The 26,839-nt window shown below is 47.1% G+C and overlaps 1 protein-coding gene across 1 annotated transcript in view; it reads left to right on the forward strand.

Moving 5' to 3' along the window:
- Window positions 1-26,839, forward strand: part of LOC138516825 (kyphoscoliosis peptidase-like) — a 263,810-nt gene that overhangs the window by 158,409 nt on the left and 78,562 nt on the right. The window contains exon 5 of the mRNA XM_069632249.1: window positions 7,999-8,189. Coding sequence (XP_069488350.1) covers window positions 7,999-8,189 — 191 coding nt within the window. The remainder of the gene's footprint in view (window positions 1-7,998; window positions 8,190-26,839) is intronic.

Consider the following 26,839-nt stretch of genomic DNA (forward strand, 5'->3'; position numbering starts at 1 on the left):
TTTACGAACATGGCCCATTAGTGCCGGCCACATGCAACCTCGTGTGCCTTTTGTAGATAACACCCAGTTTCCCCCCCCACCCTCACCACCAACCCATGATCAGCAGTGTACATCCCACCCATCTCCAACAGTGCACAGTCGGACCGACCCCAACATGATCCAGCCTGTGCAAGAGCCCAACAGGGGCGAACCAAAAACAAAGAAATAGGAAGCAGTGCAATCGCAATGGGGTGCGCTATTGCCGTGTGTTAGCACGCTTGGGACACTAAGGCGTCCGTGAGAAATAAACAGTGTTTGCGGTTTAGTGATGCATGTCACAGCCATTACCTGTGGCCGCGCCGGCCTGGATGTGAAATGGGGAGATATTGCATTTGATGAAGACAGGAATCAATCATGATCACTATGAGTGGACCAACAACATGCAAAATAGAAAGTGCGTATCTGAGGGCTAAGGAACTTGACCCCGAGAAATTGGCGACGCTCCTGCTGTACTGCAATCGAGAAGTCGGGGAAGATTCGGATCACCTGCGAGTCCAATCTGAGTTCACACTTCTCCCGCGCAAGGCAGAGGATTTGGTCCCGATCTCTAAATCTCAGAATTTTGGCGATGATGGGCCGCGGGAAGTCTCCTGGTTTGGGACGTGGGGCTAACGCCCTGTGGGCCCTTTCGATTGTGAAGAAGGGGGACAATTCCGGATTGCCCAATAGGTCTTTCAGGAGGTTCTCGACTGCAGATTCAAGTCGGCCCTTCAGTGCATTTTCCGGGACTCCAATGATGCGTATGTTATTCCTCCGTGATCTACATTCGAGGTCGTCGCATTTAGCGCGCACTAGTTTCATGTCCGTGACAAGGGTGGACACCGTGCTTTGCAGTGTGTTAATATTGTCCTCGTTGGAGCTGATCCTGTTTTCGGTTTCGGTGATACGCGACCCTTGTTGGTCCAGTTTGGTTCGTAGAGATGCCACATTTGCATTAATGTCATCTAGCTTCTCGTGAAAAGCTGCGAAGTTTCTGGCCATGGATTCCATAACGACCGTCAGGTCTGCGGGGGGGGCCTCTGCAGGGAGCGGTGCTTCGATTTGATCGCATGATGTATGGGCCGAGTCGGGTCTCGGGGTGGCCTTAGCAAACTTGTCCATGGCGCCAGATTTACCGGTGTTCCTGGACCTGTTGGACATCGTGGCGTGTTCCAGGGAGTCAGACTCGTGTGGTTATCGTGAGACGGGGCAATGCACCGGCAGGGCGTGGAGGACCTTAAAACCGAGTGCCGGAGGTAGTGGGCGAGAGATTCGTCCTCAGGGCGGCAGACAGATTGACCCAAGGGGTTGTGGATAAATGCCGCACATACAGGGCCCACCAGCTCCTCACCTCAGGCTCAGTTCGCAATCGTTAGTTGGTTCAGGCCAGGAGCGTCTTCAGCGGAGTCTTCAGCGGAGCCTTCCGCGGCGCCGCGCCGGGTCGGCCCACGCGTATCAGCGTAGGCCGCACAGGCGGCCCCCGCGCTCCGGCCCCGGCCCCAGTCACAAGGCAGGTGGGCGCGGTGGCGATAGATAGGGAGGCGGCCCGCCGGGTCGCCAGCTGCGACGGAAGGAAGTCTGCGACACCGTCCGCGGCGTCGACCGGCAGCGCACGGGCCTGGTTCGAAGCACTGCGAACACAGGGTCAGAAGGTCCGATTCAGGGCCAGATTTCACAGGCGGGTGGCCCCGAGTGTCAGCTATGCGTGGGCCGAGTCCGGAGACGGGGCAGAGTAGCAAACCGCAGATGGAAGCAGATGTAAAGCGGCAGCACACGGAGCTGAAAGGCTAGGCAGCCATCTTGTCGGCTGCTCAACAGCGCCCCCATCAGCTTGCATGATTTGATGAAATCCAGATATTCACTGGTGTGGTAATTGGCTCCACTTCTAATAAGCTTGCATTATTTGCAGATGATGTGATTTTTATGATGTTTAAACCTAAACCCTTAAGTCCATTCTTAAGAGAGTCTGAAAAACTTAAATACTTAGGTGTTTTCATCACTCACTCCCATGATCCTCCTTACCATCATAACTTACCTGATCATTTGAAGGATCTTCTTAAAGACCTCGAGCGGTGGAAGGAAATGGAAATCTCTTGTTTCAGTGGGTGCACGGCCGTTAAAATGAATCTACTTGCACGTTTGCTCTGTATCTTTCAAGCCCTTCCAATTAAAGTTCTACTTGGTACAATTAAGAAATTATAAATGAGAACATGGGATTTTATTTGCCAAAAGAAACCTCCCAGGATATCGATTAACATTTTAAAACATTATGGACAACATCAGGGGGTTGCAATACCAGATATATACACATATTTGATTGCAGCGCAGATATCATCGTCATTGAGTTGAGCGGATACTCCGCTTGATAAGAAGTGGAAGGGGATAGAACAGCTTGATCATAAGGCACCCTTGCACTTTATTCCGTTGCTATCCCCAAATCCATGAGGGTCTCTACCCTTGTTACCCTTTTGCTTCTGAAAATGTCAACCTTCCACCTACTCCTCACCCCAGACACCTCGCCCCTGACACCTCTTCTGGGGAATCCTTGCTTTACACCAGTGGGGGAGTAGGGCACATTTTCTAGGCAGAGAGAGGGTGGTCTCCATACATTGGGCCCTTCAAGAAGCAAAGTGGCTTCATTGCATACCGCTGCACCATTTTGCGTCTCATTAGGGATAGAGGAGTTAGAGAATTGATGGCCTTCGAAAAGCTAATAGATTTTAACCACTTGATGCTCAAGGTCTATAATATTTTGAATGATGGTAATACAGGAGAGTCGTTCAATTATATGAAGCGGTGGAAAGTTTGAGAAGTTCAGTCATCTGCACAGTACTCCAGTTAACAGTGACTCTAGCTCTTTAATTTGCCCGTAAAGTGCTTGCGAGACGGAAGGGGAGGCGGATTGACATAAGTATCCCAAGTGCTCGAAGTGCAGTCATCTGCAGTCTGTAAGTCTCCTGGTTCATACCAGCTTCTGCAGTGCTTTTGGTGTGTTATCATGCCTTCTTCAATTCATTTCTCTGGAAAACCTAGTAAGCGGATTAGATTTGGTGGTGACGTACAGAGGGTAAGGTAAACCTTTGCCAGCGAATTTATTCTACACAAAGGAGATTGCTCAGAACTTATTTATAAATGTGTTTATTACCGCCATCCTTTATGCCCTACGAGCTCCGCAGTAACAGTAATAAGTCTGGGCCATCACCATGTGGATCTACACTACCAACAATCATGACGGAAAAGCAGGAGGCTGCTTTATCGACTGGCCCTGGCACTTATGCTAAAGCACTAGTAGGCGTTTCCCAGAACGGTTTGAAGCACCAGGCCCAGTGTATGCCTGCGACTCAGGCAAAATTGACTGCCTTTTTTAATTCCAATTCTACTTGCAAAGTTGTAAATCAAAACCCTGAAGTACATGAGAGTGATGTAAAAAACACGCCATTGAGTGTAGAAGGATCTCAAGGAATCGGGGAACGTTTGAGTAACACATGGCAGGTTGAAATACCCTTGATGGGAAAGGAACTTTTAAATGAGGAGCTTTTAGAAGCATGCCTGCATACGTCTGTCAACTGTGAGAAACCTGACGGTATTCTCCTACCTACTCCCCCAGGATCTTCCATTCAGTTGGCCAGGGAAGGGTCATTGCTTTTGGATCCTGACCCTGGGGGTGGACAATCGAGGGAGGATCACCTGGCTGAGGGTCGTGGGGGATTGGGAGGAGAATGCCTAAAGGTGAGACATTGTATTCCCCCTTTCTCCATTGTACATCAGCACACTCTCTCTCACCCTTCCTTCATAGGGTATTTTCAATCACATCCCATCTTCCCCTCCCCATTTCCAACATGTACTGGGGCAGGTCGGGGCAACCGAGAGTTATAACGATTACCCATAGGAACAACACTGTGATGCAGGGAGAGACCTACTACATTCCACCACTAAGCTGCCCCGTTAATAGAGTCATGCAAGGTCAGGCACCTAAAATTAACCACGCACACTTGATTCCACTTGACCTTCAGTTAGGGTATAAAAGGTGTGGTTCTGCTAAGAGAAATGAGCGAGCTAGGGTTGCTGGATGGATCTTGGAAGCCAGGGAACAGGAGGCTGTAGCAGGCGGAGCCCTCAGGATAAGAAGGGAATGGGACGCCAAGACACTAACCCGGTGTGTCAGAGGGGTTGCAGCGTGGCGAGGGTGCTGTGTCTCCAAGTGGCCAGATTGGGCGGACTGCCACCTGCTGGCCATATCCAGGTCAGTGCTCATTCCCCAGGGACGTGTGCCGGTCCCAGGAGTGCCTGAGGGGCAGGTGGTGAGACCCTGACCTTCACCCACATATCCCAAGGAACTGCTCACTAGTGCTGCGCTCGTCAGTGAGTTTCATGAGAGAGAGAAACTCAGTAGCGTGCGTGCGCGAGCAGTAGCAGTGGATGGTGCAAGCAGAACGATCATTGGAAAAAGAAAGAAAGAAAGAGAAAGTGCGCTAGTGGCACGAAAATTGGAAATCGCAGAAACAGTGAATTTTGAAGAACGGGAAGCAAAGAGAGGGTGCGTGCCAGCTGAAAGCCGGAAAAGGGTGGGGGTGACCCAAAAGCAGAAAAGAAAGGTGCAAGAGGCAGGGCAAAGTAAAAGGAAGGTGCAGAAGGCAGGACAAAGTAAGAAGAGTGTGCAAGAGACATGGCAGAGTAAACAGAGGTGCAAGTATGCACAACAACGTGAAAAGTGTGCAAGAGGCACGGCAAGTGGAAATTGTGCAAGAGGTATGGCAAAGTGGAAAGTTTGCAAGCAGGGCAAAGTGAAAATTGTGCAAGAGTTAAAGACAGACAAAAGGTGGGAAAGAAATAAGGACAGAGTGAAAGAGGAACAGAAAGGAAAAGGTGCCAGAAGAAAAGTACAGAGTGTAAGGAGAGGGGTTAGAAGTCAGAGTGGTCGCGCATGGGAGGAGCAAAAAAAGGCAGTCGATCTCGAAAGTCTCTGATACTGCCCCATGAATGAACGGTGCATTGAGAGGTACATACTGACAAGGTGAACATTTGTTTGAGACAAGAGGGGCCTAAGCTTGAGAAAGGGAACCCTGAGAGGCCTAAAAGGAACTGATCACGGCTGAATGGTCGGGTTCCTTCTGGCCTTCCACCGTGGGTGACTGTACTACTCTGGTGAAGGTGGTTAAAAATCTTGGGGTCTTTCTTTCTTCGGATCTGTCTATGTCACTGCAGGTTAATGCTGTTTGTAAGACTGGCCATTTCGTTCTTGGGCTTCTTTGCTGTATCCTGCCTTTTTTGCCAGAAAACATGCGAAACCTAGTGGTATCCTTCTTGATTACCAGTCGTTTGGATTACTGCAAAGCACTTTATTTGGCACAATCTCTTATGGTGGTGCACCATCTCCAACTGTTGCAGAATTTAGCGGCCAGGGTGGCGACAGCGTCACCTTATGGTGCTCATATAAGCCAAGTACTTCAGGCACTTCATTGACTCCCAGTGGCACAAAGGATTAAATTCAAGTCCCTGTGCTTTTCTAAACAGGGACCTGAATATCTGCAGGATAGGTTCTCTCTGTATATCCCTGACAGACCCTTGTAGTCAGGAGATGCTAAGCTATTGGCCGTCCCCAAGATACGTAGGGCTCACCTTGGAGGGAAGGCATTCTCTTATGCGGCCAGTCGACTCTGGAATGAGCTACCTGCTGGCGTTAGAGCCGTAGCAAATCATCTTCAATTCAAGAAAGCTCTGAAAATATGGTTGTTCTAGGGCCCTTGCTATGGTCCGCATCTCTCTGCTGTCCTGGCACCAAGAGGCCTTTGGGTGATAATGCGCATAATAAATTGCCTTAACATAACATAACTGTGTCTTTTTGTTTGGAACTAGAAGGATCGAAGCTTGGGGAAGAGATTGCCCAGAGACCCAAAGACATTGAGCCTCATTATGACCAGCACCATTGTTTCCAGACCGGCACACTACGACTCTGCGGGGAGGTGCCATCCCACCTGCCAGGGTCAGACCTGGCAGGCAGAATGGCACGCCGCCCGCAGAGTTTCACAGAAGCACCGGCACCGTTGTTAACGGTGCCGGTGCTTCCGTGGTCCCCATTCCCATGAAGTCCTATTGGACTCCATGGGGACTTAAAAAATTACCGGCGCCTGACATCCCATCTGCCGGGGTCAGAATACCCTGGTGTTACCGGGAAGTGAGGGGCCAGTAATTAATAAAGGGTCTGGCGGCAACCTGCCGGTTTTACCAGCACGGTTACCGCCAGACCCGTAATGAGGCCCATTGTGAACTTTATTGACTTGCTGCAAGAGCCCTACCTCGAAGGTTCTGAGGGAAACCTTTTTCAATTGAACTATTTTTGAAACTGGCAGAACTAAACCTGATGGTAAGGCTACCTGAAACCAGCCTTGGTTTGCGTTTCTTTTTGAGGCACCATTTTTATTTATGAAGACCCCACATCACATTTGGATTAAGAGTGAGGGCAAGCATAGGTTGGGACACAGACAGACTTTGGTTTTGGACTTTCAGAAATTGATGACCATTAGAAGCAAAAGTTGAGGGAACAACCCCCTTAGAGGTGGGGCCAGTTAGGCATTACACCAACCCTACAAAGTTTTGTAATAAAGGTGTTCAAACTGTTACTTTTGAGTCTATATATCTCTTGCCTCACACAATGCTGCTCATCCTACAAACAACTCTAATGAGGAACAAAGCAAGTTGTGGTAGAGGAAGATCTGGACATGAGTAAAACTTCCTGTCTGTTCAATACATCAAAAACAGGCATGCAGGAATGTTTGAATAACCACACTACCTCACTGCCATTTTCTCCCCACTTACTGAATGCATCACAGCAACAGCACACACTGGCTCTATCTACCTTGAAAGCACTTAATTCTGTGCTAACCATTGCAGGTAGGGCAAGTTTATTTCACAAGCAGAAAAGATATCAAGCATTTCAGCAGCAATGGAGCATATGGTAGGGAGCCCGGGCAATGGTAGCTCTAGGAATGGGGTATTTCTATGGTTAAATAATCTTTCTTCACAGCTCATTGACTATGTGTAACTAGCAGTACCCCCCAGCGTTGCCCTGGTCTGTAACTGAAATACACGTGGGGTCTGCTATAGTCTTATGTATGTTATATTGTGTCCTAACTGCCTATTTTTGAAAAATCGCAAAATCAGCAATCTCCCGGAATCGCCTTTACTGATAGCAAAGGGCGGGCCCGCTCCACCCCTGTTCAGGGCAAATGGGTGGGCTTGGTCAAATTTCACTGTCGCCAGTACACCCCAGACTGGTATACCGACCTTGGGCCAAAATTACAGCCCACCTACTGTTATGGGACTGGAGCCAACAATCGCAAAATCTGCAATCACCCGAAATTGCCTATACTGATAGCACAGGGCAGGACTCCACCCTGTGCAGGGTGAATGTGTAGGGTTGGTCAAATTTCACTGTCGACAGTACACCCCCAGACTAGTATGCCAAACAGGGGCCAACATTTCAGCCCACAAACTGTTACGGGGCTGGAGCCAACCCCGAACATCCAAATACACTTTCACAAATTTACATATAGATCGATATATGCTTTTTTGCAAGATGTGTAATCCTTTCATTCAGGTTCATTGTAAATCGATTATCTTCTGCTGTTATGATATTTCCTTTTTATAGGAACAAATATTTAACCAACATGTATAGCAACATTTTCAATAAGTTTTTGGGCTGCACTGGTGCTTCTTCGGTAGAAAATGTGAGTTATATTTAAGTTAGTTCCTTCAAATGATGATGAAATTTACAAGGACCAAAACTCACGTACGATTGTCATGACTTATGTGTCTGTGGCTCCATGAAAGAGGGGGTTTCAGGTTAGAGCACCTATCGTTATCAATGTGCACATGTGGCCTTATCAATTTGTACTGCTAGCCAACTGTACCGCTAGTTATGAAAAGGGGCATGCTGCATAATATGTAATACATTAATATTTCAATGTCTCTGCCCTACAGATATGATGATTTCTTCTTCCTCACCGACCCGCATCATTTCATTGAATCCCATTGGCCAGATGATCCAAAATGGCAGCTTATGCAACCAATGGTATCCTTCGAAGAGTTTGAGCAAAGAGTCTTCAAAACATCTGAATTTTTCAAGCTTCATCTTTACATCATATCCCCTCAGTTCTCCATTATCAGGACAGGTAAATAGAACAGTGGTGATCCTGATGCTTTTGGTAGTAGAATAAAATCAAAAGCAGCAACACCAATTAACCTTACATAATTTGTAATCCACAAGCACATCAATAACAGAGAAATCAACCATCCATACTCTTCCATTTCAACTACTCCAACTAACAATCTGCCTCTCCTAAAGCTACAGTCCTTTTATAAAGATAAATACCTTGTTGCAAAATTCTAATTTCAATATACTCCAAAAAGGATTTCCTGTGTGGATTATTAATTGAGCATAGAATTATTTTCTATATTTTTATGCAAAATGTTTACCAATTATCTATGCTTGTTACAACTCCATACTGATTTAGATCGAGGCGGGTGAAACCCACAGAAAACATTGTTTCCTTGGGTTTTCCAGCCTTTGATCCATTCTGATTAAGAATCCCTGAATGGAGTATCAAAGTCATTGGAAAATCTATACCACAAAGTTTTCTTCTCCTATGCAGAAGCAATAGCCTGCCTACAAGTGCAGAGGAGGCGGGATCAGTTTTCTGATCCCGCAGTTCGGTTTGATTCATGCAGGCCAGGCCTTTATTTCTGGCACCTGAAATAAGCAGGCACAATCTGCATTAGACATTGGTAATGATAGCCAGCATGTTACATCTTGGGGGCCACCATTACTGAACATGCGTATTCACTGCATGTTGCAGTAAGAGGCACAGGAAGGCAGGTTCCCATGGAGTCCCATGCCTGACACCGCTCCATGCAGTAAATCAATAGAATCTCTCAGAAAGACCATGAACTGCATGAGTGATAGTGGTCATTCACTTCCAGGTGGATCCTCTGCGGGGATCGGAAAGAATGTCATAGTACTGAGTTTTCAAATGATGTTTACCAGTTCCTGAAGCCGGTTTACTCCATAGAGCTGCTATATGCATATGCATCTAATGCCTTGAAGGGGGCTCATCTTAAATACTCTGTAATCAAGACAGAGACCTTGGCCTCTGTCCCGGCTGTTGGAAGGTTCCGCCAGTTTCTGTGGGAGGATTGTAAATTACACACTCACTACAGGCTGTTGGTGGGCCTTCTCTCCAGATAAGCAGCGGGCAAAGTCTCACGCTGGTTAGTAAAGCCTGTCTGTTTTTTTTTTTTTTAATTTTAATGGTTTTTACAAACCTTTAAAATATGTAGAACGTGGACACCTACATACTAACATGTGTCATCTCACAAACTCCAACAAAACTCCAATAAACCATCCATTCCCATGCCTCACATGTCTAACATCAACATATGTTATTTCAACCAACGTTACTGTTTACGAGGAGAATTCCTTCTGTTGGTGTCAAGCGCGTTTCAATTATTTTCAACAGCCGTGTTAACGGGAGTATTAGTTTCACATAAGTTCCTTCAAACATCAGCTTCCACCATTCGTCTGCACACAAAGATGGATGGTTTAGACTCCAGTGACTCAGATGAATTGTCCTCTCAGATCTTAGTTTGGTACAAAATAGCACTAAGTGTTTGAGTGATTCATTTTTACTAGAACACAACCTACATTCAGCCTGTCTATTGGCTCTAAAAATATTCCTTCCAGGTGATAGTTCCTCCTGAAAAATCAAACACTTTGACTGTTTTCTTGCCTACCTTTGGAGGAAGAGGAGTCCTCTGATGCAACTGATGCTGGGGGTTCTGTATTCTCTTTAGGGGACTGTGGGTGCATTTGCATGGGGAAAATAGTCTAAGGAGAAGTGGTCAGCTTCTGACCAGAATGACCAAGTGTTATGTAAGGTTAGGAAATTGACATTTTGGAGTGGCATTAACCCAAAGCGAACCTGAGTGTCCTTCCTTGGGGTATGGTACATTTGTGCAGCTAGCAAGGACATCTTCTCTTACTGTGGCATGGAATTGTTTACTGATTTTAACGTCAAAGCCAACATGATGAGTGTTCTTACATGGTGAAGTGTGAGGTCTTTTCTGAACTCCCTAGGAGCGTCCATCCAACTCCATCCCAGTAAAGGGTGGAACAGTAAAAAGTGATGGCCAGCTGTTGACCAGACTATGAGCATATGCTTTTGCCTTCCTACTTGCTGTACCTGTGCTTATCCCTAGCTTGTTTATTACTGTGCTGTCTCTCCATACTGCAGTACTCATCTATAATGCATTTGCACCTCCTGCTCCTCCTACTCACCTCTCCCTTCTCAGTCTGTATGCAACAAAACATCCTTTATCACAGAATACTTTGATGCCAGCTCTCCTCCACTAGACCTCCTTTATATCAATGGAACCTGGATTTCTCCATCTGACACTGCGACCCTGGTGGCCCTACATGACAGCAAACTATCCTTCATTCACTCTGCTTGGCAGAGGTGGAAGCATCAGTCTCCCTTGGCCCGATTCTGAGCTGCATTCAACAATGGGAAAGTGTTCTTCCAAGTAAGAAGAACACTTTCCTTAAAAGCACCATATTCTGTATAAGTGATAATGCGGTGGCCTGGCATCAAAGCCACGACTTTTGCATGTGCCTGATTTACTGCTTGACAACAGCCATTGCACCATGTGGAATGCAGTGCAGGTTCTTGCGAGGAGATTCTCCTTTCAAAAGAACTGCTTTACCATGTCAAAAAAAGGAGTTAAAATACAGCACCAGTGAGATGTCGTTTAACTCTACTGCACATTTCCTAGGATGCAGCACCACTTTTCTAGTTTAATGAAAGCTTAAGAAACCCTTCTTAAATTATTAGAAAAGTGGAAGTCTTTTCAGAAATGCTTGCAGTGCCACTGGGGCACATTTTTCTATCAAAAAGATAAAGCATCAGCCCTCCAATTCTTCAACCCTCATTAGAATGGTGGTGCTGAAAACTATTCAAGCCTATTACCCCTTTAGTGGCCTCTCACCTCGCTGAATTCTTCTACCCAGAGACATATTTATAATAAGGCTGACTAGGCCCTAGCCTAGGGCAGCAGATTGCCAAATGAGCAGCATTTTATTGCAATTTATTTTCATTTTATTCGTGATCAATTTTTACATATAAAGCTATTTTTTTTGCTGAGTTTCGCTGATCCACAACAGTGCATGAAAAATTTCAAAATGTTAGCCGTCATTCCACTTTTTAAAGTCTTAGCTGGCCAAACCTGTATATATGCTCCATATTTAAAAAAGCTTTAATGGGGGGGCGTGGCCAACAACGGGACGATGAGGACGTGAGCTCCTGGCGCTCCGACGGCCGCAGCAAACAGCCTGAATAAATAGCCTGCTACGAGTGGCAAATCCTCCAAAAATACATACCCTCCTGAAGGCAAGTGCCCCTGGCACACGCAGAGAAAGTTCCAGGCCGAAACGCACCGTTTTGAGCGAGTTCGGAGCGGCGGAAAGGAGGTGTCGCGTTCGCGGCATCGCACGATCAAGATGGCCGCGCTCACCGGGGTGAAGCGGGACGGCGGGAAGGCGTTCTGAGGGAGAACCGTGACTATCCACCGCAAACCGCACAGCAAAACGCCCTGTACGCTACGCCTACATAAATCAACAATCTGCTGGGCGGCAGCCACGTGTGGTCTGTGGGGAGGCTCTGGACGGCGAGAGCGAGAAACATACCGCACGCCCCGCACGGCACGGCCGGTGGAGAGGGGCCCGTGAACTGGCTGGGGAGGCAAACTGGTTGTCCACCACACACCGCGGCGAACAAGGAGACCGCGGCGAACAAGGAGAAAGGGCCCCGCCGAGTGGGGCATAGAGGACTGCACCGGTGCCGCGACTGGTGGGAAGTATTGCCGCCACCCCTCTACAGCAGTCCGGACTGCGATACATATTGGCATTCGGCATGGGCAAAGACAAGTCCAGAAGACTGATATCCCAGAGCAGGATCGATCAATTTACTACGCCAACAGCTAACGGCCAGCCAGAACAAGAACATGACCAAACAGACGCCATGGCGGAAACAGAAGGCACAATCTCCCTAAAGGACATCATGGCGGCCATAGCTGACTCGCGCGCTTCCATGGAGCAGAAAATGGATGGCATAAGCATGGACGTTTCCCTCCTGCGACACGACCTCCAGAAGCTGACATTGCGCACCGGCGAGGCAGAACAACGCATCTCCAGTGCGGAGGATGGAATAAGGAACATAGAACAGCAGTTGGCTAGAGTCACAACACGATTAAAAACCATGGAGGAGCGAGTGGATGAGAGCGAGGGCAGATCCAGGCGAAATAATGTAAGGATCCTGGGGCTGCCGGAGAAAGCGGAAGGCCCACATATGGAGCTATTTCTGGAACAGTGGCTTACAGACATGTTTGAAGACAACACGTTCTCCAATTTCTTTTCAATTGAACGAGCCCACCGAGTGCCGACGGGTTGTCCAATTCCGGGCGCCCCGCCTCGCACAGTGATCGCCAAACTTTTGAACTATCGTGATCGTGATGCGCTGATCCAGTCCGCAAGGGCAAAAGGCACCCTCACCTATAACGGATCCAAAATAGCATTCTTCCCAGATTACACCAGGGAAGTGCAAAAGGCTAGACAATCATTTGACCCATTAAAAAAACAACTACAATCCCTCAAAGTGAAATATGGCCTGATGTTCCCTGCCCAACTTAAAATCTACCATAGAGGCACAACAGTCCACTTCACCGACCCCGGAGAGGCGAGGAGATGGGCGGAACAACACATCAAGGGAGACTGGGTGGCAATGAGGGGCAACAGACAGAGAAACAGAGCACCCCGCGCCCGACCGGGTCCTGAACCACCAGATCAACAACCGCCTGCACCGGGAATCGCACCACAACTGCAGGGATAACAGCACCGACTCCCTGGAAAGATGCGAACAGAAACACTCGAGACCCGACCATACGGGGCCTAAGGTACTGTATAACAACCTTATGCTGAACACGTTTACAGACTAGCCGCGAAGAGACACACAGCTAAGCGGCCAGCCCAGATGGAAGCCCCCCCTTCCCCTGGTGTGACACCGCAACGGGACACGACCGGAGGCTACACAACCCCGAATAGCTTAGTTGTTCATTTGTTAGCGGGCGCACTCAGCCACGGTTAGCTGAGGTTTGTTTCGTTGAATGTTCGGGCGACAGATGCTTCGAGTTAGGAGTATAGGGTGGGGGATGGGAAGTTTGCTTAATGACGGTTTTGTTCAGAAAAGGGTCCAAAGCTCAAACCTAGAACGCTATGCCACAACACTATCAGCAAACGGCATGTGCACACGGTGCTATCAGCCGGTGATCAACCCGCACTCTTTACCAGATGGCCTCCACTAACACTGATGCCAGTACCCTACGACTCCTAACCTGGAATGTTAATGGGATGGGAGTTGGAATCAAGAGACGACTTATCACACAACTCCTAAATCGCCACACACCAGACATAGCCTTCCTAACTGAAACCCACTTAGCAGGCACTACATGTACCCTATTTAAACGCACCAACTACAGAATTGCGATACATGCTGGGTTCACCACAGGCTCCCGTGGGGTGCTTATCTTAATACACAAACGATTACCCCTGACCATGACACGGGTGACCCAAGATACTGGCGGCAGATACACACTTATTACTGGAACAATATGGAACCAGACGATAGCCCTACTCGGGGTCTACTCGCCACCGACACTGCTCACTACCCTGCTACAGGACATTACACCTCTGATCTCGGGAGATAACTCAGACTTACTGATAATTGGGGGTGACTTCAACGAAGTCATGGAGGTGGGGATGGACCGCTCACACTTGAGAGGAAGAAACCGCACTGTTCGCACCAAATTAGCAGCGTTCACCACAGCCATGGGCCTGCAGGACGTGTGGCGCGACCTACACCCAGACACAAGGGAATACTCCTTCCACTCGGGGGGCACACGCCTCATTATCGCGATTAGACTACTTCTTTCTGCCCGGGCCGGAGGCTCACAGGGCCACAAAGGCAACTCTACTGCCGCGCGGCATATCAGATCACTCCCCCCTGCTAATCGAGCTTAACATGGCCAGACGACGTCCGCCCCCATCCTGGCGCTTAAATAACTATTACTTAGGCCTCCCAGATTTTCTGGCGCAAATACAACGAACGACAAAAACTTACTTTGAGTTAAACACAGGAGACCCTGTGGGAGGCACTTAAACCGGTGCTGAGGGGTGAGATCTTAGCATGGTCCGCTGCACACCGAAACACCAACAGAAATTGGTGGAAGCTGAAGCACAAGTGACCCAGGCTGAACTCAACCACCTAACACTAGACCAACCAGAAGCACACCGAGCACTAACACTTGCCCAAAAACGTTTACAGAATGTTGTGTTAGACAACGCTAGGCAGGCACATATGACGACGAGAGCTAGAATATATGAGACCGGTGATAAAGCCGGCAAAATGCTGGCATGGCTAGAGAGACGTGAAATAGGCAGCGGCCAGGTCAGGGCGTTAAGATCAGAAGGAGCTGAACCCTTACGGACCGACTGCGACATAGCCGAGGGCTTCGCAGCCTACTATACGGAACTTTACAGGCCGCCCACATCGCCCATCAATAGGTCAGTGCTAGATGACATAGCCCTCCCCACTCTAAGCCCTGAACAGCAGGCTCTACTTGAGAAAGATGTCACAGAGGAGGAACTGATAGCAGCCATGTCGGAACTCCAGACGGGAAAGACACCAGGGACAAATGGCTTCCCGATTGAGATGTGGCGTAAACTCGGTACAAATGAAATTGCCCCCCACCTACTGCAAATGTTCCTACAGTGCAAGAAGAGAGGACGCATACCGGCAGACCTCCGGAAAGCCACGTTAATAGTGATTCCTAAAGCAGACAAACCACCAGACCTCTGTAGTTCATATCGACCAACCTCACTTATCAATAGTGAGACCAAAATACTAGCGAAAGTACTGGCCAACCGCTTACAAAAGGTCATCACAACACTAATTCACCCCGACCAGTGCGGATTTATGCCGAAACGGTCGACCCGCATGTACATTCATAGGCTACACACTGTAATAGAGAACGTGCACTCCACCCGAGGCCCCCTGGCTGTACTAGCGATTGACTTCGAAAAGGCTTTCGACTCGGTGTACTGGGAGGCAATTTGGGAAATAATGGGCCGGATGGGGTTTGGTCCCCAGTTTCTGAGCTGGGTGCAACTCCTATATGAATCCCCCGAGGCACAAATGAGTGAATGGGTGGCCATCGCACACCTTTAAGCTTGGGAAGGGAACTAGACAGGGATGTCCATTATCCGCCATGATATTTGCCCTGGCTGTGGAACTGCTAGCGGAGGCACTGAGAACGTCACCGGCCTGGTGTGGTATCCAGTGGGAAGATGGGCGTGAGGATAGGGTCTCCCTGTACGCGGATGACTTGCTTCTTTACTTAAAAGACCCACACCAAGTGTGCTCCACGATTGTAGCCATACTGGACAGCTACAGTGCTTTCAGCGGGCTAAGAGTAAACTGGCCCAAATCAATACTGTTCCCAATAGGCACCACAACTTTCATTCCACCAGCCAACTGTCCCTTCCGCCTAGAAACCGAGCAGTTTAAATACCTTGGCATACAAATCACTAACGACCTGAGCAGGTACGTGGCCAATAATCTCCACCCGATAACGACCAGATTCATGGAAGATGCTAGACACTGGGTCTCCCTCCCATTGACCCTACTGGGAAGGGCAGCATTGTTTAAAATGATGGCTCTTCCACGCTTCCTATACATTCTACAAAATGCCCCACTACACATCCCGGCGAAAGAATTTAAAAAGATAGACAACACACTGAGGAAGCTCCTCTGGAATAACGGACACCCACGTATTGCGCTGGGTACCCTGCAACGCTCCATTTGGGAAGGAGGGATAGGGCTCCCCCGCCTACAGTCCTACTACTGGGCTAGTCAAATGGCAGTGGTCAACGACTTGCTGCACGGGGACACTACGCTGCCACACAATAGACTGGGGAGTGCCAGTGAACGCGCTAGACCTCAAACTGAATTCCTTTACAAAGCGATTCGTAACTCAGCCCCACAATCTATGCTATCACACATCGCCCGAGTATGGACAGACGCGCACAAGTTCCTGGGATGGGAGGGGAAGATCACTCCACTACAGCCCCTGTGGAACAACAGAAATCTACCCGAGGTAAACAAACTGCCGAGATGGCGTACATGGTCACAATGTGATATCAGTACGGTGGGCGATATCGTAGAAGGGGGCAAATTGGTGTCCTTTGAAACCCTAGAGTCCAGATTTCACCTCCCAGGCACTGAACGGTTCCAATATGCGCAGATGCAACATGCCTTACAAGCCCACCTCCCGGCACTTAAAGACATGGCCGAAAGCACTCCCCTCGAAAGAAACATAGTGGAGGCAAGCATAGAGGCCAAAGTAACGTCCACCATGTATAATGTCATCACTTCCTTTGCCACCACTGAACTGACCAGCCTAAGGGGAAAGAGACTTAGGACTCATACAGCCGGAGGACTGGGTGGGGGCCCTCATGTATCCTCGGGAGGTGGCCATTTCAGCCAGACTTAGACTTGTACAACTGAAAATTCTGCATAGAATTTACTACCCCAGGGTGGCATTATATCGTTGGGGGAAGACATCCGCCCACACTGTCTCCGATGCAAGAGGGAGGAGGGAACCTTTTTTCAAATACTATGGGACTGCAACCATATACGACAACACTGGCAAAAATGTTGCGATGAATTCTCACGGGTACTGGGGAAAACGATACACAGAGACCCAAAGCTACTCCTGCTCGGGATAGAGGAAGAGGGAGAGGCAGCTAAATATGACAAGTTGCTTTTATCGACGGCCTCTGCAATTATTAAAAGGAACATTGCACAACTATGGGGTTCGGAAACTACGCCACAGTACGAACAATGGGTGACGGACGTCAACATATGCATTGCGATGGAAAGGAGAGTATATGCAGCCAGGGGATGCCCGAGGAAAGCAAATAAGATATGGAACAAATGGGAGGAAGCCCAGTGACTGCAACAACCTGAGCAATGGATGGTGGGGCACAGTGTGCAATGTGCAAAAGTACTCTAATCTGGCATGTAGCGCGAGAAACAACGGACACTGCAAGACCCTTTTCTCTTCTTCTTTTCTTTCACGTTTTCCTTTTACCTGACCAAGGACTGTTCCACTGGTCGCACAGGTTGTATGTTTATAAGAAGAATGCATGTTTTATGATGTTAAATCGAAAATACAATAAAATGTGTTATCAAAAAAAAAAAGCTTTAATGTTAAGATGACTTGTTTAACAAAAAAAAGGAAATGCATACCAAACCCAGCATGAATTAGGTATTTAGCGTTTCAGTAATACAACTCTCACATACGATAGACATAAAGCTCTTTGGTTATTCTTATTGTAAGGCAGTTCTACCTTTTGTTTGTATATTCTAATAACTAAATGGCAACCTGTAGTGAAACTGGAGATGGGCACACACCTTACTGAGCACATGTGCTTGTCAGAGCTTCTGGGGAGGCCCAGGGAGAGTACTACCACTGGTGCTTACTTGTTCTGAAGTTAGTGCCTCCACTGGGAGCGAATAATGACGCAGCCTCCCAGAATCTCCACCTGTAAAATAAATTGCCAAACAATCTTCCTATGTGTTGATGGATTATGGCAATAGTACACAATGTACAGAAATAATGGTGAAACTTGCAAATGATTTATTAAAAAAAAACCTGAAAAGGGTCAAATGTTTATATATTGCATGGCCTGCGGTAGCGGCCATGTAGTTATGGTTAAGTTGCTAAACCCATAGGAAGAGCACTTTTTGGGTGGCTTATAACTTAGCTCCCCATGGACGAATCCTCACCAAACTTTGCAAAAAAAGTATATGGCATACTCTGAATTTGGTGACGTTTGGTCAAGGGAGGGCAAAGTTATATGGGGGGTCCCAAAACTTCTTTTTTTTCCCTAGACATAATGGGAAAAAACTTTGCTAACGCCTACAGCCCAAATCGCTGGACGGATTTTACCAAATTTGCAGCAAGAGCGGCAGCTTGGTCCCAAAAGCGTGCTTTTGTTAATTTGGTGTAAATCCATCCAGTAGTTTCTTTTTGAAATGACCAAAACGTAAGGCAAAAACATTTGTGATATCTATGTCTGCTGCGCGAACTCACTTCCCTGATAGGTCCGCAGACTGGCCACTGATTGGCCCAAAAAAATGTGTTGACTTTTGTGTGGTCCGCGGATACCAGGACGAGGCCGCTGATTGGGTGGTGAGAAAACGTGAAATGTGTAGTTTTCCCTAAAAACGCCTGCCGTCTTGGATTCGCTGACTTTTTGGGTGGTCTGCGGACAGCGCGGTGAAAACATTAAAAAAAAGCAACATTGCACTTGTCAACCTCAACAAACCTTCTCTGGGGAGGTGGGGGGATGAGGATGGGCTATGGCCATAAGAAGCCTAAAAAAACAGTTGTTTCACCCCCGGCAGTCTGCGGACACTCCAGATGTCCTGCGGCAGTCCTGTGGTGTTCGCAGACACTTCAGATGTCCTAGGACAGCTCTACCTATTTCTGCATACAGGGTTGGGGAAAAGCAGTTTTTGGATGGCTTATAACTTTTGCGCCACTCAATGAAACTGCATGTAATTTTGTAATATTATTCTAGACCTAATCCTGAATGATTCTGCAGAGTTTTGTGGGATTCTGTCAAGAGGGGGTAACATTAAGGGGGGGGTCCCAAAATATTGTAAAGGCATATAAATGTGGTGTCATTTGATAAATCTGCACAACATTTGGCAAAACGATTTTGGATCTAGATATAAATGGTTTTCTAAAGTTTGGTGGGATTTTCTCAAGAGGGGGCGAAATTAATTAGAGGTGGTGTCTCAACATTTTTAGATGGCTTATAACTTTGTTGCTATTTGACGAATGTAGAAAAAAGTTTTGAGAAAGATTATAGACCCATCCTTCAATGTTTGTGTAAAGACTGAATGGACGTTGTCAAGTGGGGGCTAAATTATATGACTATAGTATGTACATACATATTGAAACTTTAAAAAAAATAAAACATGGGCGGATTTCGAGCAAACTCATGAGGAGCATTGGCAAGGACATTAAAGCATGGTTTTGCAAATGTGCCTGTGTTTTATTTTTTGACAAGTGTCATAATGTAGGTATAAAAAATAGTCATATACCTATGGTGACTGAGGTAAAGCCTGTGGCCGTGGACAGTAGCCAGATTGTCTGGGTCATGGCATAAGGTCATGATGCGGACAATCTGGCTACTGGCCATGACCACTATGGATGAAAAACTGTGTTAAAGTGGCCATGTCTACCTGGGATCGGCTATGTGGTAAAGTTATTGGAAGGTAGGATAGTGTCATGGTCATGAAGTCAGGGGCACAGGCATGCAGGGGTCACATGCACAGGAGACCTGGGTGGACATGAATAAAAGTAAACAAGAACATCCATTTAACACCAAAAAGCTTTTATTATGGACATAGTACTTCAGATGCATTAACCTGGAACTTTCCATCCATTAAGCAGCCCCAAGTGTATTCTTGGGTTTGGCTGCTAATGGATTGCCTTTGCACATGCTCACTCACTAGGAGTGGCAGGGTGTGGCTGGTAGGCCGGCCCTAATGGGCGTGCCCACGATCTCAGCTATATAAGTTGCCCGATCCTCAAGACAGACGCTTCGTGTTATTCTGCACTTGCAAGCAGAGTAACGCTCACCGTCGCCTGAGGTCAGACATACCTTTGAAGATCCTGCGTCCTGGACATCCTGCTTCCTGCCAGCATACTTACCAACTGGGGGAAGCTGTTCTTACCTGTACATCTCTTCGGCGAACCAAGTATTCATCTTTACACTTTCTGGAACTCCGAAATCTTCATCCTGGCACCGCAGCACAACACACTCCATCGTCGACAGCAGTGCCTGCAAGGAAAAACAGAAGACAAGGTTGGACATCGAAAACACAGTCAGTTTAAGGTTGCGCTTCGCCATACTTCGCGCTTTTCCTTAAACCATCACTTACCTGCTGTCGAACATTGCGGTAGCATCCATCTTCCATTCGGCCGCGTATCACGTCTCACAGCTGCATTGAGGTCACATTTCCATCTAAGGGAAGAAAACAGAAGAGAGACATTATTGCGGGCATAAATAGGAGCAACATATAAAGACATTAAACAGAATGAACAGCATCACAAGAACTCAAGAAAGACTTACCAATCATAAGGAGAAGCATAGTCGCAGCTGGACTGGGCTAATCCTTATCTTGGATCAGTGAAGTAACTAGATCCCATTTGACGCGCCCCTGCCAGAAGTAGCAGGACAGAGAGCTTATCGTCCATAATTCACAGGGGAGCTTTATGGCCGGTGTATGCTCACAGAAACCGTAGTTTGGGGTGAAGGGTTCGAGAGGTACAACAATCACAGATTGGTGCACTCACACACTCTTATCTCCACGCAGGACCAGGTGAGTGTGACAGATAGGTTTGAAAGGGAAAAAAAGTGCTTGTGGTAATATGTTCATAGGGTTTTGCAGGCTGCCATGGCAAGGGAAGAGGGGCTGTGTAAGGAGCCCCACCTTCTCTTTCCATGTTGGCTGTCTTAGAAAAGGATTCTCCTTTCTTCTTACAGCGGGACAGCACAGGCGTCCCGCTATAGGAAGAAAAATCTATGTTTTAGCACCCTGAGTTCCCGCTTTGGGAACCAGGGGTGCTAATGGTTTTTGTCCCCCATTTCAAGGGCTGCAATGGACGATAATGGTCCGTAGCCCACTTTCTTTCTTCATTTATTTATTTATTTAGTTATTTATTTACTTATTTATTTATAACGTGCCAAAGCCAGCAGACATCAGGCTGTGTGGTTACAGTATTTGTTGAGGAAGAATAGGTGGAGGAATACAGCTTACTACTTGCTGAGAAAGGAACAACCTTTCTGAGAGCATTGCGGTCATTGGATTTGGTGTGGCGGCGCACATATCTGGCTCACTTATTTTGGTTCACTGAAAAATCTAGGCCAGGTGGTTTTATTCACTGACAATCAGAATATTAAAATTCAAAAGGTGCTGTACATCAAAACGTTAACCTTGTTGTATGTTCTTAAAGTACTTTCCTTAGGGTTTGGTCTCAGCACATGGTGCACATGCATGGGACAATAGCAGGCCTCAAACACACAACTGATGATGCTGTTTCTTTCTTCCTTACTTTAGTTTCCCTGTATGTGCCTCTGATTTATATGCATTGTGGGTCTTCCTATGTATTGTTTGTACTAGCACAGGTGTGTAGTAAGTCTTGAATTGTTAGCTAGTTATTACATGCTGAACATTACACAATCACCACTGACATCTTGTAACCAACATGATAAAAACAACCCCCTGTATGTAGGGACTTTTCATCAACATTAATTTGACATGTGATGTAATCAGTGATGTCATCAATGACATTTGTGATGTCATCTTTGATGTCCTGGGTGTTAGTCTTAGCAGTGCACGGTGGTGCCGCGAGTTATGCTTGCTTAGCTTGGCTGGACATAACAGTGTTGAAGAGCTGTATGTATTTCTGGACTTGTGTTCTACATGAAAAATCGGCTTGAGATTGACTTGTATGATAGCTAAAATGCAGTTTTCTGTTGATGATTACATTGATCTCTGTAGAATTTCCATAGGTTAATTATATCAACTGTTCATTCTCAGACATTCAATTGCTTTAGATGTTTTGCACCTTGCACTTTATGTATGATGTATGGGATAGTGATGTATATGTGTTAATGGGAAGGATGGTGAGATCGGAGCCTGAATCAGCCATTACGTGTGTTTCCATGTCGTCCACCTTACTGGTGCAGTGGGTTTTTTTTTTCTCTCCTGGCGTGGGGGGCGTTGACCATGATGACCATGGGTTTGTCTTGTAGCTCGTCTTCTTCCCTCAACCCGCGGTCGCCATCGACGTGGGTGACTGTTTTATCCCGCCATGTACAGGCAGGAGCCACGTGACCTATGCGTCTGCACTTGGAACACTCCTTGTTCCTGGTGGGGCATTCGCGATCATTCGCCATGTGCTTAGTGCTGACGCATCTGTAGCATTTCGGTGCATCCCTCTGCCTGGGGCCTTTGTCTCTGTGGCTGTCGCTGGCTTGTTTTTCTCTGCGCCCTCTCCATTGCAGCGCTGTTAGTTCAGGTACTGGCGAGTTGCTTCCCACTTCTTTGCACCTGCTGGAGGTCTCTTCTTCGGCTCTGGCAATTTGGATGGCCTTGTCAAAGTCCACTTCCTTTTCTTGAATGAACTTGTCCTGTACTTTCCTGAAATTCCTATGAACCATCAGCATGTCGCAGATGACTTGCTCTGCGTTGTCACCGAAACCACATAGGGATGCAAGCTCCCTCATCCTGGTGATGTAGTCATCTAAGGGCTCATTTCCCTCCTGCTTGCGGGTGTAGAACCTCAGCCTGTGCAGCACCACCTTCTCCTTATTGGTGAACCTCTTCACAATGCGGCGGATTGCCTCCTTGTATACATCGTTATCTACACCTTCCATCTGCATGGCCTTCAGACCTGCAAAGACGCGCTGCCCTTCGACCCCCATTGTGTTCAGCAACATCGCCTTCTTCCTGGCAGAGGCATACCCCATGCCCCCTATAGCCTTCAGGTACGTGGAGAAAAGGGGCTCCCACTATTGCCATGGAATTGCTGTGGTTCCGGGTGAGTGGAGAAACGCAGGGTGAGGTGTGGCACCTTGCATGGTGGGCCTGTGGGTCTTAGGATCCTCGTTGCCAAATATGTGGTGGCCTCAATGAAGACAGGATGCCGGTAGTACTGCTAACGGTGTTTATTATGCACCAATAACTAATAACTTGGGTAAACTGTTGTCCATGAAATGTAAAGGGCTGTACTCACTGGTTGCTGTCCATATGCCCAGCAATAGGACTACTGAAGGGCTGAGTGTGCACAGTGGCAGCACACTGCAGACTCCCAGAGCACCCAGGTGGCATTCAAAGTCCTTGGCATTACGCTATGGAAGTTATGCCCCTTGGGATGAGGTTCCAGGTCACTGGAGTTCCAGGTGTCAGGAGGAGCGCTGGGGCGGTGCGTTCGCTGGAGTGGGTCCTTGCGCTTCTTGCCGCGTCGAGATCTCACGAGATCGCCTGCCCGCGATCTCACGATACAACGTCTCCACAGGTACCTTTGGTTGCTGAGGCGTACTCACAATCATCCAAAAATTGAGTCCACCAGTATATTACTGTGCCCCCAGCGACCACAGCAACCACTTCTGACAACTTCAGGTCAACGCTGAGCTCGATTAATATAGTAAATGCAGTAGGCTATAGGCACAGGCTCCTCCTCATGCAGTAATAAGGAAAAAAAGACTCCTCCACAGCAATCACATCTGACCACTTCATGTCTGCGCATGCGTTAAAATACTACAGGGTTTATTGTGTTTGTCACCCACAAAATTGCTAGTTGCCCCATAGTAATTTCTCTTCCACTGTGTCTGGGCATTGGGAACATAAGCGCAGGACTTCCCTTTTATCTCACTGAAGGATGGGACGTTGGGCTTATGGGCCCTCATACATTTCGGCAGATACAGTTTATTCAAATGGCCTTAAACAGCTGCACTAGAGAGATGGTGAACAGAAGAAGATTGACACATAACTTTGGAGAGATTGGACGTTATAATTGTATTACTATCAAACAAGGGAAACCCTAGGTAAGTCTGAGTACTGAAGTGAAGAGACTGCATTTTGTTTCAATACACTCAATTTTCCCCTTGTCGTAGTAGGGCCAAACACACAATCTGTCTGCAACTCTGAATCGAACTTTAAACAGGGCCTTTGGGTAGGAACACCACATTTCAGGCTTACATCAGTCTGTAAATTAACCGATTCTGAGCCTGTGATTGGCACAGATCCTAATCTATCATCTCGCATTGTACCCCCGCAGTCACATTTAATTCACAAACACTTTCTTCCAATACCAGAGTCATTAATCGTGGAGCGTGCTTCTTCACATTGCATGCCCCATTCAAGGACTCTGTAATAGTTAGATTTCTCAAACATTTGCAGGATGATATATTTTTTTTTATTTGACCAATTTTAGATTTTTAGGCTGTTTGAAGCCTAAACCCAGTGAGTGTTCTCGCATTAACCTCTTCCATTCCCTAGTTGGGAATAGGATTTAATCAATTAACTCAATGTTAATTGATTATTTCATGCAGAAGTATTTTCGACCACATTATACATCCCACCATCATTAACTGGGTAAATCTCAAACTCATTGCAGAAAACACCAGATTCTTCATTTATTGCAATAGCGGTAGCATTGAGAACAATTTGCAAAGGTTCACCCGGTAAACCCAAAGCAGGGCAAGGACACAGTAAAGGATTGATCGATAATTTATTTCCCTATCTAATTGCACTTAAAATCATAGTGGGCACCTTGACTTCATTCCAGATATTATCATATATATAACCAAAAGAACTAAGAACCACATTAAGTGCTGAGACTGTAGGAGGGGTGAGCCGAATACGCTCACCAGCCTCCCTTTAGGTACGATGGATTACACCCTTCTCCGGAGAATCCTCTACTTCCAATGACCTTGGTACAGATTCAGCAGCTGAGCAATGGTCAATTAAATTAGTAAATTCAGTCGACGAACCAATAGCCAATGCGTCACATGTTTGCTGTACCACACTCTCCAAGGTGCGGCCCTCATGACCCAATAGAGTGGAGCCAGCAAATTCAATGATACTTTGATCGTCAAAATTATTCATTTGAGAATGATCAAACATTGCTACTCCTCTGATGGGTACAATTGATCTTATTTCGATACTCGTTCCGGTTGTTTTGAAGAAGAAGTCTGTAATCTTCTGCCATCTGACCCGGTCCATGTTGGTCCAATGAGCCAGAGGCTTCATAGAGCAGGCCATATTAGGCCTGTCATCCCCAAGATTGTGCAATACAGCAGCAAATATGTCCACCTCTTGGTGTACAAAACTGCATTTATTTTAACAAAACTCGTAGTTAAACAGAATTGATAGACAATAGTAGGTACTGCTTGTTTACCCTGTAATAAAATTCTGGGCTGACTTGTTAGCCCAGAACGCAACACCATATTTGGCCCCGTAAAGGATGCAAACACACTGGTCTGCATACATAAATACTCCAAGTCAATTTAAAGTTCTCAGCGGGTATTCTGCTCAAAGGGTAAAAAAAAAACATCAGTCACTGAATAACCACCAATAACGGGAAAATGTGTACAGACGTAGAGACTCTCTCCTTAAATAGGTTGTTTTACCAATCAACCAGCTGCTAAAACGGCGTACAGATCAAAGGGTTAACACCCGCAGTCTCTGTCTGCAATGTCGCCAAATGCAGGTCCGATAGTCAAAGCAGTTTAAATATAGTAAAAAGGATCTTAGTTGTAATAGCTTGAATATGAAATCAAGCACAAGCTGGAAGGTGCAGCAAATAGTATCCCCGTTAACAGAGCAAACACGTTCTCGGAGGCTCAAGGAGGCCCAAATGAAATGTGCACTGTACAGTGGATACACTTCAGTTCAAAAAAGCTTACTACTCAGAGTAAAGCAGATTAAACTTCAAGCCCGAACTGCTCACTGCTCCAAATCGCCGAGATTTTTGGTTTTTCCCACAAGCGAAGTCTACTTGGCCGGCGGCTGGCGGCAGCCTGCGGTTTGCAGACTGCACAATTTACAGCCACACATCACGGACCGCTTTACGGTGTGAGCCTAGTTTTGAATGGCAGTAGGCGGGAGGGGCTCCACAGTCCTGCAGCCATCCAGTGAAGAAAGACCACGAAGCAAAAGGTCTAACGCTTCAGACGGCACACTGCATTCTAAACAGCCACACTTCAACATATTCAAAAATTGATTATCTGGTATACTTCCCCGGCAGGAATCCCTCTCTCAGTGCTGCAGATTGCCTGGCATACTCTCAAGTCTGGGATCTTTCTCCCAAAGGCTCACTGCCTGATGTGCTTCTCTCACCAGGCCTTTCTGCACTGTTCTCTTATTGTATAACACAGTTGTACTCCTTCACTGTTTATACTGCCTTGATTTTAGATACTACTTGTTCCAACTTTCCCCATATTGACATCTCATATATGAAGACTTGTACAAGTTCTGTCTGTTAACTTCTTCTATGGTAGTTATTTGTTTGTGGAAATGCTTTTTCCATATGCCTGTCAGTACGCCCCAGATCTCCCAAAACATATGCGCAGACTCAGCGCTGTGTGCTGGCGTTTCCAACATGTGACACTGATGCAGCTCTGTTTGCACTACAGGAAGGCTTCCCCTCCTCGGCAGACCCTGGTCCATTTCCCTCGCCGATTTCTTGTTCTCCTGACGGCAGAACTGCTGCTGTTCCAGGAGACTGCGGCTCCAGTAGCCTGGCTGCCATTGTCGGTTGGGCAGCGGTCCTCTCACAGCACCAGCTGTGCTTCTTTCAGTCTCCCACTTCTCCAGTAAGTCAAGCTCGCAAGTTGTTTCTTGAAAGATCCTGTCTCTCTTAGCACAGTCTGTTACTGTGCGCCGGCGTCTTTTGCTTTCAGTTATGCTTCCCGCTCTGCCTGCTCTGCATCTCTCATCTCCACCTATCAAGGGAAGACATTCCTCAAGTTTAAATGTCCAGCGCAGCTGGGTTTCATTATGGCAACTAGTCTGCACGTTTGGCTTGGGGTTTCCTTCAATCCAGATTAACTCCTTCCTCCTCTTCATCG

This window comes from Ambystoma mexicanum, chromosome 6q (genome assembly GCF_040938575.1).
Source record: "Ambystoma mexicanum isolate Mex_15411 chromosome 6q, UKY_AmexF1_1, whole genome shotgun sequence".
Taxonomy (NCBI): domain Eukaryota; kingdom Metazoa; phylum Chordata; class Amphibia; order Caudata; family Ambystomatidae; genus Ambystoma; species Ambystoma mexicanum.